This window comes from Micromys minutus, assembly GCF_963924665.1.
Source record: "Micromys minutus genome assembly, chromosome: 2".
Taxonomy (NCBI): Eukaryota; Metazoa; Chordata; class Mammalia; order Rodentia; family Muridae; genus Micromys; species Micromys minutus.
The window spans coordinates 22,568,987-22,586,998 of NC_137971.1; the positions used below are offsets into that span (position 1 = coordinate 22,568,987).

At 42.0% G+C, this 18,012-nt stretch overlaps 1 protein-coding gene across 2 annotated transcripts in view; it reads right to left on the reverse strand.

Moving 5' to 3' along the window:
- Window positions 1–18,012, reverse strand: part of PDE6C (phosphodiesterase 6C) — a gene marked incomplete at both ends in the record, with an annotated part of 53,576 nt that overhangs the window by 28,838 nt on the left and 6,726 nt on the right. For both annotated transcript variants that reach the window (XM_080912127.1, XM_080912126.1), the window contains 7 exons: window positions 2,945–2,992; window positions 4,578–4,644; window positions 4,741–4,805; window positions 5,803–5,877; window positions 14,480–14,620; window positions 15,461–15,550; window positions 15,653–15,805. In XM_080912127.1, the coding sequence (XP_080768253.1) occupies window positions 2,945–2,992; window positions 4,578–4,644; window positions 4,741–4,805; window positions 5,803–5,877; window positions 14,480–14,620; window positions 15,461–15,550; window positions 15,653–15,805 (639 nt within the window). The remainder of the gene's footprint in view (window positions 1–2,944; window positions 2,993–4,577; window positions 4,645–4,740; window positions 4,806–5,802; window positions 5,878–14,479; window positions 14,621–15,460; window positions 15,551–15,652; window positions 15,806–18,012) is intronic.

Sequence of the window (18,012 nt, forward strand, 5' to 3'; positions counted from 1 at the left end):
TTTGTTTCCCCTGCACTGTTACCATCTTACAATGCCAATGTAGTTAATTTCTTACAGTAGGATCTCTCTGATGAAGTTCTTAGTATAATTTTTATCTAATCCATCAAATCATCTTCTAGTTTATGGTAGGTTGTGATTAGTAAAGTCCGTGAGACCCACTGACAATCCAAGAACCAAGCGAGGTTGTTAGTGTTGTTAATGAGAGTCAATCACAGTCCCTATGTCAAGATGTCCCCACGTTAGTGAGAAATGCAGACAAACTCCTTCAGAAGTGTTTCATTGTGTGGCCAAAGGCAACAGGTCCTTTTAAAAAATCTTTTACTTTTAAATATATAATTAAAATTTTAAATTATGTTTATGTATGTGGGGTGGCAAGTGGGCTGGTGTGCATATGTGTCTGTGTGTGGGTTTGTGTGTGTAAGTGTACATAGATGCCAGAAGGGGGCACCAGATTTGCTGAAGTTTTGTATGGGTAGCTGTAAACTGCCCAATGTAGATTCTGGGAATGCAATTCCAGTCCTCTGGAAGAAAAGAACAAACCAACCACTGAGCTATCTCTCCAGCCTCCACAACAGATTTCTTTCAAGTATCTGTAGTCTCTGGGATGCATCTGGATACATCCCATCTCTCAGCAATTCTAATGCCCTCTCAAGCGAGAGACCCACAGAGTGTATTTGCAAGTATGTGGCTAACGCAAATGGATCCAAAGACTCAGCACTCCACATTGATGATTTTTTTTCCAAACATTTCATGGTTTATTTAGCCCTCCACAGAGGTTTAGGTTGAGCCATGAAGCCTCCTCTGACTGTATTAGAGCACAGGACAGGCTTGGAGGTGGAATTTGGGGAGAGAGCTAGAGATGGCTGTTAGACTATGGATAAAATGCTGGACACAGCATGAGTAAAGTCACCTCAGCCCAGCTCTGGAGCAATCTGTAGGGCAGCACACTAGGTTTTCCTAGGTCAGTGTTGCCCTTCAGAGGAGTCTGGTTGCCTCCTGGGTGGGGCATGCCGTATTTAGTCACTGTCTGGGAGGCAGAGCACAGTAACCCTGTTCTGGTAAGCATGCAGCTGTGGGTACCACACCGAAGAATGCTGGGACTCTGGAGGGTTGCTGTAGACTGGAGATTTGTCCCATTTCAGGGACTCCTAAAGCCACAGTGAGGGGCCCCCAACCCTCTTCACAACGTGGCTCCAGGCTTTGTCAAGCCTCAGTGGGCACCTGATTATGCTGGGTCAACTCTATCCTCACTCCCTGCTTCCACGGCCATCGGTCCAGGTTCAGACACTTAAACATTCACTGTTCACCTTTATCAGTGCAGTCTACCCTGGCACACAATTGCTATAGATTTACGGACCAGGGCTGGGTACAACATAATCACAAGCAAGCTCTGGTTGCAGGAAGGGAGGTACAAGAAGCAACAGGACCATATGGTGTTTGTGTGTTTCCACATCAGTAAGCGAAGGGATCGGCGGGCAGAGCTGGGGGAAGCCTCTGTTTATCCAAACAGATGTGTCTGGGTTTCCCCAAGGATCACCCACACCCCGAGGAAGCAACCTTCTCCATTTAAGCATTGGTGAGATTCTGTGTGTCTACACAGCACAGAGAAACACAGACAATAGTGCCCTCGCTGGAGAAAGGTCTCTGTTCCTGACCCAGATCAGGGATTTGATGTTTATGAAATGCAGGACATGGAGTGTCAGCAAGCAGAGAGGAGAGACAACAGCGCGCTGGCACGGCAGCTTCATCTAGTTCTCAGAAGGACCGGAAGCAGAGATGGTGGCCGGGTCCTCGTGGAGCATTAGAGGAAGCTGTAAGGAAGATGCGCTCCAAGTCCCGTTTCTGTTGCTGTTGTAGGATCGGGTGGGCTGGGTGGTTTATTAAGGGAAAAAAAATGAATTTAAATTCCCTAGTTTGAGAGACTAAGAGGTGTAAGAGAATATCGTCTCAGAGAGGCTGCGCCCTGTGTCAGTACATGGCAGAACATCCGTGGACAAGAGGGACTGGAGGTGACAACTTAAGTCTCTTTTCTCACGAAGCTAGCAATGTCCCGTGCCTCCGACTCCACCCTCGTCTGTTCTGTTGTGTCTTAATATAGCCACGAAGAAATAATATGCAAAAGAAATTAGAATTTAGCTTTCAACACATGAACTCTAAGGGGTCACACTCAAGCCACAGCTATGGCTCTGGGCAACAGTGGGTTAGCTAAGCAGGAAGTACAGAGGGCTGCTTGGGGGATCTCCTCTCCAGGAAGTGGGCTTCTGGCTGGTGATGAAAAGGAGATAGAATCCAGGGACCTGCTAAGATTTGTTTTGTTTTGTTTTGTTTTGTTTTGTTTTGTTTTAGATCACTGTTAGGTTATACTGCAGGAAGGGCTGCTGAGGAAGGCACCACAGGGCTGTATTTGGGCCACACAATGTCTCCAGCCAATCAGTCATGAAAACAAGGGTTTAGAACACCAGCCATGCACCAGGCTCAGCTGTCACCCCTACAGAACCAAGAGTTGGAGGGAATGGAAGTATGGTAGTGTGCATGTGTAGACACACACATACACATACACATACACACACACACACACACGTGTGTTTGTGTGTGTGCATATACAGACAGACACACATGTATGTATGTGTGCATATACAGATACACATACATACACACACAGAGACACACATACATAGTTACACACATACACACACACACACACACACACACACACACACACACACACACTCCTCCCACCTTTCTCTTATCTTTCTTCTCTCAGGACCCTTCTTTGAATCTTCTTGATGGTCACTGACCAAGCTAGAGCTCTAGAACTTGGGCCCCACGTGTGGTTGCTGACTACACCTAAGGCACACACAAGCTAGACTCTATGAAGAAGGAGACGGAGCACCCACCGTGCTCCCAGTCCTGAGGGACAAGGCAGGGCCATGGCCACCCTTACCTGAAATGTGAAGTACTCATCAGCAGGGGCATTCAGCATGTTACAGATCTGTGAAGAAAGAGACAAAGTCATTCTGAAGCATAGTGAGGGTAGGGCCATGTAAGCCCCTGGAGGAGGGTGAGAGGGGGCATGTTGGGAGTGAGAGTCCCCCATGAAGCTCTCGGCTGCTTGGTAAACACATGAACACATGCTCCTCACATTAGGTCATAACTGCTCACTGCAGGTACCTCCTCTCCTGTTAACTGGCATTTCCTGCTCTCCCGACTCTCCCACTTCCAGTGACTTCCAAACAACTCCTCAGCCCAAGCCAAAGGAAAGGCTGTCCTGCTGAGGCAGGTTTGAGCATAGGAGCTGATCTTGCTTTATTCTTTTATAAAGTAAGGTGGCTTGAGGGGCAAGTGGGAAAGGCCAGGTGATGTTTCACTTGCTCCAAAGTAAGAATTCCTTATGAGATGCTGCACTCAGTGCCGGAATTAGGAGACTGTTTCTCATACCCGTTTCGAGTTGCTCTGAATTGTCTGTACCTGGGTCAGAGGCACAGGTAGGTCTTAATACAAGACTCTATCTCACTTCTACCAGAGTTCCGCTTAAAATGATAGCATTTAAAGGCTGAGTCTCCTTTGAATCAAGATGAGGACATTGAAGTGGGAAAAGGTTTAGTGCTCTGTTCAGATTCACCAGGTAAAATTTGAATTGTGATTGGAAACTCCAAAGAGGGCTGATGGGTTAGTGGCTCTCCTAAGGGTTGGGGGAAATACTAGTGCAAATAATACTCCTACCACGGAGGGTACTTCTAGTGTAAACACTTCTGCCAGCATTGACCCACTCACAAAAATCTGGGGGGGGAACCCTGACAGTTTGTGTTGAGGTCCAAAAGTATCTTACCCAGCCCTTCAAACTCTGTGAGCCACGGGGCCTGCCAATGTTAAGTGTCCTCTAAGAGTGGATGACACATATCTACTTTTTGTCCACTAGCTTTACAAAGAAAATGTGGAACTCTTCTGAAGCTTTTGTTTCTTTAATTACTTTTGAGGGTTTGTTTTCTGTTTTTTGTTTTGTTTTGTTTTTTTTTTTTTGTTTTGTTTTTGTTTTGCTTGCTCACTTGCTTCTTTCTTTGAGTCTGGATTTCCCTATGTAGCTTTGCAAGGAGTAGCTTTAGCAATCTTCTTGCTCAGCCTCTGCACTGTTGGGATTATAGAATCTTGCTGTTCCGGTGAGTATTCATGAGTTAACAACTTAAGGCTTCACAGAAAACATTCATGATCGTATTAAGACCATCAAGCATTTGAAATGGAATCGAGCCTATCGTGAGTCACAGCCACCAACTCTTAACATTCCTTTTCTTTCTTTTCTTTCTCCTCTGCCAAGAAAGTGGCCATCTATCCTTGCCTCATTCATTCTTTCTTTTTTTAAAGATTTATTTATTTATTTTATGTGAGTACACCATAGCTGTCTTCAGCCACACCAGAAGAGGGCATCTGATCCCATTATAGTTGGTTGTGAGCCACCATGGAATTGAATTCAAGACCTCTGGAAGACTCATTCATTTTTGATTCAATGGTTATATTTATCTTGAAATTAGTAAGGGTTTCATACACTGTTACATAGCATTTAAGTTTCTTTAATGACTTACAAATCCATTTTCAGCAACGTAAGTTGGCAATCCACTAACAAGCGTCCAGTGGTCTGCTGGAGGTGACCTTGGAGAAGATTAGAAAAGTCATTGGCACACATAGAAATGATCTGGTATGAAACCCCAGTGGCAACTCCCATGACTATTTCAGGGAAACACGCACGGAATCACGTTGATTTCTTCTTTTCCATGTAAGATGTAATCGATGATTTTATAAAAGATGATCTCCTAGGGAGAAAGGAGATTGTGGGTACAACATTATTTTCCCCCCAAAAAATAATCTTTACTGAAGAATGTGTGCTTTACAAGTCTTACAAATAGCATCTAATTTCCTAGCCACAGTTTTCTGTATAATGTAAATTACTAAACACTTCATATATTAGTTATAGGCCTATAATCAGATAAGATTATTGACTGTGCGTGCTCGGGTGCACAGGCACGCGCATGCAACCACACACACACACACATACACAACCACACACACACACACACACACACACACACACACACACACACACGGTGTGGGTTCACTGTCGTTTTTAAAAGTTAAATTTACCCAAATAGCTTTTGGGGGTGGGGGTGTCTGACTACCGAACCACCAGGAAATCTGTCTTTACTTTTAACTGATTGCTTCTTGTTGTCCAGATGCAGTTGACATTAATCACTTCATTAGGGAAAAAGAAAGCACATACTTTATCAACTGCAAACAGACATTTATCACGAGGTAAGCACACAGGTCTTTTCTCATTGGCTAATCTCAGCAGGCACCTCCACAACAGAGACTCGTGGATGCCTTGTCAGTGTTGGAAGGGAATGGGCAGATGAGAAATCCGAGGCCCCGACAAAGTCGTCAATTTCTGGTTTTCATGGTCCCAGGATATGGTGGGTACAGAAGCGAACACACTTCCTCCCCTACCTCCCCCATGAAGCTCAAAGTTGAGTGTGGCTGTTAAAATAACCCGGCCCCCAGGAAGTTATTCTGCACAGCTGAAAAGGGCCGAGACACATCTTAGGATGTTGTTGCATGCCTCCCTCCATGCAGAAAACCACGAACCTACCCAGAGAGCTTGGGGTCTGTGGAAAAGGAAAGCAGGAGCTTCATGAGAGCCTAAGGTCCCCCCAACTGTACAGGACAGAGAAGGACAGGCAGTGTCCCTCTGAAACGTCCCCACTCTGTGCATTTCAGTCTCCCAGCATCATACACAGGCAGCACGGAAGACATTACCCTGCCATCTGGAGTCTTCGGCCCTTTGTAAGGTTCAACTTCTCCAAGCTTGATTGGCCACTCATCGTAAAATTCCTGAAGGCAATTATATTTAAACATTATTGAACAATCTGTCTCATGAGTTCCCCCATGCCTTATCTGAATTATTGGCACCCCCATACTTTGTGTTAATCTACATAGTTTGGTAAGTTTAGACTTGAAAAAAAAAACTGTAATTCTCAGCAGTGTTGCTTATGAACTTGTGACCATAGACAAGTTGCTTCTATTTTATTCCTCCGTTAGATGGGAACAGCACAACTTCAGTGTGTTTTAAGATTAAATGATATAAGCCACACTCTTGCATATCATTCAAAGCGACCCCTGCACAATGCCTGCAGTGTGTAGCTTCTTTCGTAGACAACAGCACTAAAGCCAGGTGGGTTAAGAAGCTTAGTTAAGGTCACTCACAGCGGCCAACAGTGTCAGCCTCCTTAATTAACACCCTTTCTCTCCCATCTTGATAGCTGAACCTCATTTTGCTCAGATACCAGGTGGTAATTTGTTCAGGAATGCTGGGTCCTGCCCAGCCTATGGGAGGGTGATAATTTAAAGGCAGGTATGAGGTTCAGTTTGGACCAGTGAATGGGGTTGAGGGAGTGAGCTGAAGGGCTAGTGGATAAAGGTGTCTCTCAGATGAAAAATGATAAAAGCAATGTTTCCCTTGTATCTGAAAGCATCCTAAGCAGCAGCTGCAGTCACACAGCCGGTGTTAGAACCCCACTCTTCTGCTTCATGGTCCCATGTTGCCCACTTGGAGCAGTGACTTTGAAAAGCAACTGCCAGTCACATGAATAGCAAGAAACACAAATGGAATGTATCGGTTATATTGAAATCCCAGCTTTCCAAGAGAATTAAAGATGAGGTGAGTGTCAGACTATGAATAATAGTATTTCTTCCTTTCTACTTTAGGATTTTTTTTTTTCAGATATGAAATGTCAGATAGTTACTAACCTTCTGCACCTACCATGTGCTCAATACTTTATTATCTCAGATTTTCAGAGCTGATAAGAGAGATGTCCCCACTTTGCTGATGAGAGAGCCAAGAACCAGGACATGGAAAACATTGCTGAAGTTGAGGACGGAGAAGTAACGATGCTTGACTTAAAGCCCTGTGTCAGAGCTGCCGAAACCGTGGCAGCGTGGTGTTAGTGGGGAGAGAAATCAGCAAGGGGAAGACACTGGAGAGAAGTGTGCTCACAAACACACACACACACACATATAACACATACTCAACTAATCTTTTGCAGAGGAGCAAAGGCCACAGAGACAAACAGGTTTATTCAACAAATTGTATTGGAACCACAGCATCTACTAAGAAATCTAATTTCTTTAATTAAAAAAAAATGAAAAAACCTTAGTATGACTTATAGGCCTAAATATACAGCACCAGACTATAAGAATTCTGGAAGTTGACACAGGAGAAAATCTAGATGAACTTGAGTTTGCAGGTGGTTTTGTTTTGACACAGCACAAGGGCACAATGTATGAAGAAAAAAGTATTGGAGATTATTGCAATTCAAAAGGTCTGCTACAGAAATGTTTCTCAGAAAGGAATGAAGAGCCTAGGAGAAAAATATTTGCAATTGCAGGACTAGTATCCAGAGTATTCAAAGTCTCCAATTTGCTCAGGCTGGTCTTAAGTTCAAGTTATCCTCCTGCCTCAGCTTCCAGAGTGCTGGGATTGTAAACATGTGTTATTGCTTCTGGTTGCAAAGATCTCTTGAAATCTAGCCATCAGGAAGCAGAAACCTTCACCTAAGAACCAGCAGGAGATTGGAATAGACATTTCATCAGACAAGAAACAACATGAGAACTAAGCACGAGAAAACTGTCCAACGTCATCTCTGGCTGGGACTGCAAATTCAAACGGTGATGAAACCCGAATAGAGGGACCACTGACTCCTAAGGAGAACACAGATATGCAAAAGTGAGAGTCCCTTGGGAAGACGGATTGACAGTGCTGTATAGACACAAACAGTCTCCCCGGACAATGCAGGAACTGCCTTTTGCCATTTACTCAAGTAAGTTGAAAGTGTGTGTACACAAAATCCTGTGCTTGGTACCTACAGCAGCCTCATTCGTAATCACCCCAAACTAGAAGCAACTACAATGTCCTTCACTGGCTGAGAAACAGCCTTGGGGAAGATTATTATTCCCTAATGCAAATAAATATATGAGGTTTAGCAGAGATATGGAATTGACCTGTCTACCAATGAATGAATAGATAAAGACAATGTAGAGAATTTGCTCAATGAAATACTATCCAGCCTCAGAAAAAGAAAGGAAGGAAGGAAGGAAGAAAGGAAGAAAGAAGAAAGGAAAGAAGAAAAGAAATACAAATGAACAGGAGGAAGAAAAGAAAGAAGAAAGGAAGGAAAGAAGGTGGAAAGGATGAAACAGAGAAAGAAAGACGCAGCTATGTGCCACTGTGACAGTGTTGGTAAACCTGGAGACTGTGGTAAGAGAAATGGGCTAGGCACTAAAAGACAAACACATGGTTCAATGTAGTGTGGCATCTGAAAACATCCAACACTGGAGCAGAGGGCAGGATGTAGTTACCAGAGACTATGGGTTGAACTGCCAACAGAACAGGAATGATCTATTCAAACACCAGCCAGGCAGTAAATTCTCGGGGCTTACTATAGAAAAACGCAACTAAAGTGAGTATGTATTATAATTTCAAAGCTGTTATGAGACTAGATGTAAATGGTATTACTATGTAAAGCGATCAACATGTTAATTATTGAAACCATTTCATAATTCATACATATGCATTTGTGAAAATATCACACTGTACCCATAAATATGCGTAACTGTCACTTTCTTAAATAAACACTGTGAGTTACCAAAAACTTTGGCATCTGGTACATGCCTGTAATTCTAGAACTCAGAAAGCTGAAGCAGGAGCATTGCTTGAATTTGAGGCTACCCTGGGCTAAATAGAGTGAGTACTAGACCAGTCAGGGATTCATATTAAGATGCTGCTTCAAAGGATGACAAAAGGCACAGTAGGGAAGGAGCATGAGGGAGAGGTGGGAGAGCCAGCCTCAGACCATCAGTCTTGGAACCTTTGCCTCCACCTTTCTCTCCCTCCTCATCTGTCCCTCCTGCTTAGCTCCCAGGGTCATCTTAGCAGGCCATCTCAGCTCTCTTTTTTTTCTAGATTACTTGCTTGCTGCTTGCTTGTTTTCCTTCTCCTTTGAGATTTATTTACTTACTTCGTCCTATTCTTTTGCTTTTTTCCTCTTCCCAAAGAATGTTATCGGCATAGCTCGTAGGGTCCGTGTGCCTCAACCATAGATAGACAAGGCTATTCTATACTGTCTCTCTTTTCAGTCTACCTGTCACCTAAATTTCCTCATCTCCCTGAGGGATTTTTTAAAAGAAGTGTATTAGCAATAATTTTATTTTTATATAAAAATTTATATTTTATAAAATATCAAAAATTTTGGTTTCTAAAAATATTTTAAAATATGTTTTATAAAAATATAAAATTACATACTTTCATAAAACATAAAGTGTTTATATTTTACAAAATATAAAAATTTATACTTTATTTTTAAATTTATATTTTATAATTATATTTTTTATATTTTATAAAAATAAATTTAGTTTATTATGAATAATAAATGTGTTATTGCTTTTAATTGAATGTATCTTTTCTATGTCTTGTCTTCAAGGCCTTCTGTATTTTCTCTTCCACTTTCTTCTATCACCCCAGTACTACCTTCTTACTGGGATTTCTTCTAATTCTCCCTGCCACCAATTACACTCATGATAACTAATCTGTTAGCACACACGGTGCTATCAATACCCCTTTACTCCCTAAAATGATTAGTAGTTAAGGGGCAATTGTTGCAAATCAACTATCACTATTTCCCTAGATTTTCCCTCATATCCCCTCTGGGTATTGATTATTGGCACAGGGTAGGGATGGGAATACAGTCTGGTGTCCAAGGGTTTTACAAAGGAGAATAATGCCTCAACCTACTAAGACCAGTTCTCTTCTGGACACTGCACACTTTCATCTGAAGGGGAAAAGGTGACTTAAATTTAAAGTAGTCTTTTTTTAATGCAATCAACAATCCAACTCCTGATACACAGATCTCAAAAAAATACACTACATAAAAACCCAAGACCACATGTCCCCTCCAAAAGTTAACAAATCTCACAGTAAAGGCCCCCCATGACAGTGTCTTGGATGAAATTCCAGGCAAGAAATTTCCAAAGGAGTAAAATAAAAATGTTTAAAGAAACAAAAGAAGACAAAAAATAAATGCCTGAGTGAATTCCATGAGAACGCTTAAACGGCTGCATAAAAGGAGGAAGCCAGTGTAAAATATGAAATTAAGGTTGAACTGGGAAAGGAGATAACATTTGAAATGTAAATAAAATATGTCCAATAAAAATAAAATGAAAAAAAAGATGGCTGAATGAATTTTAAAAAAAGAAGAGTGATAAAGAGACAAATGTACTGAAGAAAAGATAAGCTGAAACCATACTGGAAATAAAAATTTCACTCAAATAAAAAGCTCAGTGGGCAGCCTAATTGATAGCATAGCTCACAGGAAGGGCGGAATACTAGGTCTTGAAGACAAGATGTAGGAATTGGTAAATTCAGTTGAAAACCATAATAAATTTATTAAAAAGTATACAGTGTATGCAATATACAATATACAAAAGTGTATGCAAGAACTTTGAGACACCATGAAACAAAATTTACTAGTTCTGGGCATAGAAAAAGAATAACTCCGTGCAAAAAGCATAGACAATATTTTCAGTACAATCAGCAGAAATTTGCCTGAACCTAGAGAACAAGAGGTCTGTCTGAGTAGAAGAGGCAATAAAAATCCAAATAGGAAAAAACAGAACAAGGGGGAATTCCCTATATCATATCACAGTTAAACACTAAATACATAGCACACGGAATATAAATTAGAGAGAAAGGGAACTGTGCTAAGAGTGACAAGAGAAAATGGTTCACATACAAGGGCAGGCCCATAAGAGTAACAGCCGAACGTGCATGTGGGAGAAACTTAACCAAGCAGGCCCAGCCACAATGCTGGCACACACACAACAGATGGGTACTTCCTCTCGAGCCACCCTAGAATCTGCCTGCATGGATAGAGACAGCTGAGGCTAGAATCGGCAATGGAGCAAGCCAATGAGAAAGCGACAGCACCACATCTGGCTACTCGAGAGCCAATGAGATTCTGGGAGGTGGGTATAAAGGTTTGTCCAGTTCCTGCAATAAATGAGTCTGATTTTGCCACTTTCCTGACTCCCAGAGTCTCCTCATTGACTCTGTGTCTTGTTACCCTCCAGGCCCAAGGGTCTTGGTTGGGTTTGCAAGCAATACTCGAAAAAGAAACTTTCAAAAGTGAAGGGCAGAGAAAGACACATTTCTCCTGAAAAGCCTCAGCTGCCAACCCAGGCTTCTATACCCTGCAAAATTATTTTTGCAATTGATGTAGAAATAAAAGCATTCATGATTAAAAACAAAAAGCATGCTAAAGAAGTTTGTGACTGCCGAGCCAGCTCTCCAGAAAATATTGGGCAGAATTTTTCAAGCTGAAGGAAATGATGAATACCCAGGGACAGTGGAGATAAAATCAAAAGCTACCCTTTGATCATAGCTAAACAAATGGGGACCAAGAAAACACCAGACACTACAAAATCAACAAAATAACATACATTATCACACACCTTTAAATAATAACTCTTCAATGTCATAGTTTCCAAATCATAGGACACAGACATTAACATTTTATAAAATAAACTTCAAACCAATTTAACTCGTAGGGAGATCAAGAAGGTCACATTCTGACTAGTGGAACAAGCCATCTAAAGGGTATTTCATTCTGTAAACTACTTATATAAGGAAAGATAAGACAAAGAGCAACTTAGATAACAGAAACTGCAAATCAACTTTCAATTTTCTTTTTTAAAAAAAGACATTACAATTCTAAATATTCACACAACAAACATAGGAACACACAGATTCATAAGACGGTACATAAAGTCACAAGTTAACGTTAATACACTGCTTTCATTGATAAAGAGGCTACCCTAAAACAAAACAAAACACCATAGAAACCAAGGAATCATATGACATCCTAGATAAAATGGACTTAGTAGATGTCTACAGAACATTCTATCCAAGCATTACAGAAGATACCTTCTCTAAAGTAAGATCTCATATCAGGACACAATGCAAATGGATTACTTTTCTGTTGCTGTGGAAAAAATCATGACCCCCAACCAGTTCATACTTTCAGAGGGACAGAGTCTGTGATGCCACCATGGCTTGGTGGCAGTTGCAGGAAGCTGACTCATCATATTTCCACTCTGCAGTGGTTTGAAAGAAAATGGCCCCCGTAGGCCCATAGGGAGTGACACTACTAGGAGGTGTGGCCTCATTGGAACAGATGTGGCTTTGTTGGAGGAAGTGTGTCACAGAGGGTCGACTCTGGAGACACAGATGCTCAAGCCAGGCCCAGTGTCTCAGTCTCTTCCTGCTGCCTGCCCATCCATATGTAGAACTCCCGGTAAACTCTCCAGCACCAGGTCTGCCTAGTGCCCCCATGCTTGCTCATGATGGTAATAGATTAAACCTCTGGACTGTAAGCCAGTCTCAATTAAATGTTGTCTTTGATAAGAATTGCCATAGTCATGGTGTCTCCTCACAATAGAAATCCTAACTAAGACGCAATTGCACACAGGAAGCAGAAGGAAAGAAGAGGAAGTGGAAGAGACTACAAACTTCAAGTGTCCCCATACCACCAGTGACGTACTTCCTCCAGTAAGGCTCTGCCTCCTAAACGTTCATTACTATAAACTGGAACCCAAGCGTTAACATATGTGATCCTGTAAAGGAACAGTTTTTTCATTCAAACCACCAGTGTAATTTTCAACAAATACTGAAAATAGCTTCTTGCGTCATACCTGACCATATGAAGTAAAGCAAGAAATCAACAGCAAGAGAAAGCACAGAAAAATTTACAAATGTATGGGGATTCCAACTGAATGATAAACAGGTTACTAAAGAAATCAAGAAGGAAATTAGAATATTCTAAGAATTGAAAGAAAATGAAGACACACCATACCTATGAGAAAGCAGTTCTAAGAGGGCAGTCACAGCTGTAAATGCTTACCTTTAAAAGGTCAGAGATTTCTTGCACAGATGATTTAAAGTTTTACCTTAGGGCCTTGAGAAAACAAGAACAACAAGGCAAACCCAAAAACAGTACACAAAAAGAAATAAGTAAGATCATGAAAGAAATTATGAAAGAAATAGTTAAAAATATAAACAATAAATGAAACAAAGAGTTGGATCTTTCAAAAGATAAAAGTGACAGATCGTTAACTAACCCAACCAGGTGTGGGGGGGGGGGGAGCGCGTGTTAATAAAACTAGAGAAGAAAGAGGAAGGATACAACAGATACCAAGAGAATTCAGAGAATTGGAAGACCATACCTTAACAACTTAAATTCCATAAAACTAAAAACAAAAGCAACAAAAACCCTAAAGAAACAGGTGACTTTCTAGATGAATATGACCTACTAGTCAAAGTTAAACCAAGAGAGACCAGCAATTTAAACAGGTCTATAGCAAGCAACAAGATTCAAGCAGTAGTAAAGGAGAAAAGCTCTCAACTTTAAAATAATAATTTAAAAAGTCAAGGTTCAGATGATTCACAGTAGAACTAGCAGACCCCTGTCAAGAATGAACTCCAGTCCTATTAAATAATTCCATATAAGGAAAGAAGGCTTCCAAACTCATTTTACAAAACCAATATTACCATATTACACTGATATCCTAATAAGATACTCTATGTCTCTGTCTGTCTCTGTCTTTGTCTCTGTCTCTGTCTCTCTCTGTCTCTCATTACTGGTCAGTTTTCCTGATAAACACAGATGCCAAAAATTCCCAATAAAATATTTGCAAACTGAATTCAAGAACACATGGAGATGATCATACACCATGACCAAGTCAGCTTGAAGGGTAGATGCCTCAAAGCTTGTAAACCAGTAAGTGTAATGCATCTGTTGCATTTATAGATGGAAGTACAGAAATTGCATGGCCATTTAATAGAAGCAGGAAAAGCGTTTGACAAAATGCAACATCCTTTCATAATAAAACCCAAGACAAAACTAGGAATAAAAGAAACATATCTCAACATAATGAGGGGCATGTAGGATAAACTACAGCAACATTGTGCTAAATGGGGAAAAAATCCCAAAGGTTCTTAGAGCTGACGTACTCTACATGCACCACACCAGCCCAACATTTTAACAATAGGAAAGCTGGTGGTGAGACTGGGGGATGATATTGGCATTCTGTACTCGATGATCCGTTTATTATAACCATAAACCTAGTCTAAAATGAAAGGCTATTAATTAATTAAAATGGGAGACTGGCCGGTGATGGATACAGGTACAGAATAGAAAAGCCGAACTTTAATTAAGCCCATGTCACGTTGCTCCTCGCTGCTCCCATTAGCTCTATGCCTTCACAGCACTAATTCTTGCTCTCTGGTTATTTACATAGCATATCCACTTGTCAATGGACCATGGTTCATTTGGCTATGCATTTTCTAGGTGACTGAGGGGAGATGAGGCATATGCAATATGAAAACCTTCTCCTTGGTCATGTCCAGAAGACCAATGGAGTAACGTTCGCAGTTCAGGTGTGTTCTGATGGTGTACAGGGCCTTGTGAAACTGTCGCTCAACGTCAGTGAGCTCTTCGAAGACTTTATTGGCTGACCACATAAGGATCTGAAAGAGAGGAGGAGGAGGATGAGGAGGAGGAAGGAAGAGGAAGAGGAAGAGGAGGAAGAAGAGGAGGAAGAGGAAGAACAAAATGAGAGGAAAGAGAGAGACAGAGACAGAAAGTGAATATTAGTTCAAAGAAAACACGAAGTGTATCAAAACAAAATGAACACACTCATGGGAAACTGCAGTTCTAGTTTGAACCACCAACAAACTTTATGGGTTCTCTAAGTAGGGTGGTGAGTAGACCTTTTCCAAACCATTATAACAGGGCGGACACAAATATTCCTAATCTCTCAAAGGCTCCCGTGTCCGAGGGCTGTCAGTGTACTTCGTGGGAAGTCACATAGCTCATCCATGCATCCTTAACTACTCAGAGTTACCCGAACCTGAAAAGTTGGAATGGGGAGGGACCTAGATACATTCATCCCAAGGCCCATTCCTGTTTTAGATGAATAAGAGACCCAAGGATCACGGCAGCTGACATGCCTCTTTTACCCCTCTATCCCATAGAAACAATAAACCAGAAATGAGTGACTCTTTTCCGATGGTGACCCAGGAGCTAAGAGCTTTAAGTGAGAACTAATAGCTATGCTTACCATAATATTAATAATAATAATGTCGACCATATGAGGTGGGTACTGTAATCATCACATCCTAGGTGGAGAGCCCACAGGCACCCAGAACATAGACTGAACAAGCCCAGTGTGTTGTACACACAGATTGAGGACTGACTGAGAAGACACTTGGGACTGTAGTTTGAGGATCTATTCCAGGTGACTTAAGCCCCCATGAGGGATAAGAGGGTCCAGGAGCAAGAAGTGACTACTGTCGCTGTCCCATTACCTGGCTTCTCCGGGACTCCACATTGTACAGGTAACTGGTGTGCTGCAGCCTTAGGGAGACAGCGGCAAAGCTGAGGTACTTAGAAAAGACCTACGGGCCACAGAGAGGAACAAGCTATGGTTGGAATCCCTTCCTTTGGTTGTACAAGTCACTTCCAGTGTGTCTGCCCAAACTCCGGGTTAGCAGCAGTACCTCCTCATCCTGTTTGGAAAACTCAGGAGCGTTGATTTTGTTCACTGCCATGACCACAGCAAGAACCTCCTTGCCCGTCACGATCGGGACTGCCAGCAGGTTCCTGGTGACAAATCCAGTTTGCTTGTCCATAAAATCAGAAAAATGGTTGTTCTGGAGAAAAACAATAAAAGAGTACACGTGTTTGCCAAAATAGAACGGAATCGTAGCTCCTACGGCACTCTCTAATAATCCTATCAACAGATGGCTCCGGTTCAGTGGGTCCACCTTTCTGGAATGCTCGTTTCCCACCGAAGGTGGAGCTTACCCGGATCTGGAGAAAGGTTGGATCAGGAGGGGAAAGGTGGTAAACAGCATGCTGGGAAGTGAGATGCAAAGGAGATGAAAGAGGGAGCGGGCTACCCTGGAATGTGCAGGGAGGGAAAGCTCACTAGACACAGGAACACTATTTAACTGCAAATGCAAAATGTACAGTTGGAACCATGAACCTCTCTAGCAAAACAAGAAAAATCAATACTCTTTCAAGAGGACTGATTCTCAACCAATGACAAGCCTATATTAAAAAAAAAAAAAAAAAGTGAGTCATAACGTTAGCAAATGTTGTGAAGTAGCAACAAAAATAATTTTATGATTTGGGGGGTCACCACAAGATGAGAAATTTTATTAAAGGGTCTCAGTATTAGGAAGGCTGAGAACCGCCGTCAGCCCCTGCTGGGCTCACAGCCTTCCATTTACAGTTGCATTTCCCCAGTGAGACTCCTCTGGAGAAAAACAAGTTTTCATTGGCAGCTGGCCATCAACTGGAGATAGCTTCTGGGTTAGAGATGGGGGCCTGTGTCTATTTCTCTTTCAGCTCTAGGACCCTGTACGGTGCAGACCCACGGTGCTGCCTCAGTCTGAGTTCACATCTTGTTAGTTTACAGGGCCTGGCTTTATTGTCATCCTCCATCCCCTCCGGCTCTGGTACTTTTTCAGTCTCCTCTTCTACAGACAACCTTGAGCCCTGAGAGGAGGGATTTGATAGAGAATCCATTTTTAGGGATGAATGTTCCAGGGTCTCTCATTTTCTGGATAACATCTGGCTATGAACATCTGTATTTGTTTCCATCTGCTAAAGGAGGATGCTTCTCTGATAAAGACAGAGTACGGCTCTGCTCTGTGAGTCTAGCAGAATGTCATTAGGAGTCATTTTCTTCTTAGGATTTTGTTTTGTTTTTAGAGCAGTGGTGTTTGGTTTTATCTTAGGTCCCTGGGACACCCACTCTCAGGTTCTTGTTTGCCCAAGCAGTGTTGAGTATGGGTTCTCTCTCATGGAGTGGGCCTTAAGTCCAATCAGATATGGGTTGGTTACTTCCACAAGGTTTGTGCCACCGTTGCCCTGGTATATTTTACAGGCAGAACAGCTGTAATCCATGGGTCTGTGGCTGTGTTGGTGTTTACATTTCTCCTTTGGTATTGTGCAGAGCACTTTCCAGTGCCTGAGATACTAGAGTGCAGTGTGAAGGTTTTACATAGACACCAGCTCAACGCCCCTGTGTTGTGTGGGTGTTGTCTTAAACAGCGGGGCCTTGACGTCAGTTTGTGGAAACTTACAGACTTGGCAAGAGTCTGATTGTCTGGAGGGTTTCCCATGGGATCCCTTTAGGTAAGGACCCAGTACTGGAAGCTTCATTTGGTGACAAGAAATAGCCATCTGGGGCTCTGTTTCCACCATTACTTGGCTATTTCATTTAGATCACCTTCCTATATGTATCTTAAGAAGCTTCTGTTGTATTCGGTTTCCATACTACCCCTCAAATGGCCCTTAATTTTAACTGTCTCTCTCCACATTCCCTCCCCTTTCTCCCTCTTTCCTCCCTCTCTCCACTTCATCCTCCTGTTCCAGCCCCGCCCCCAATCTATCCATAAGTACTATCCCATTTCCATTTCCTGGGAGATCTGTCTGTCCACCCCCTGGTCCATTACTCTATCCCTAACCTCTGTGATTCTGTGGATTGTAGCTTGGTTATCATAGAATTAACAACTAATATCCACATGTAAGTGAATACACAATATATTTGTCTTTCTGGTCTGAGATACCTCACCCTGGAGGATTTTATTTTCTAGCTCAACCCATTTAACTGGGATTTCGTGATTTCAGTTTTTTTTTTTTTTTGTTTTTTTGTTTTTTTGTTTTTTGTTTTTAATGGCTGAGTAATACTCTACTGTATAAGTGTACTATGTTTTCTTTATCCGTTCATCTGTTGAGGGACATGTAAGTTGTTTCCTGTTTCTGGCGATTATGAATAGGGAAGAAATGAGCACGGTTCAGCAAGTGCATTTATAGTAGGATGAAGCATCTTTTGGGTATATATCCCAGG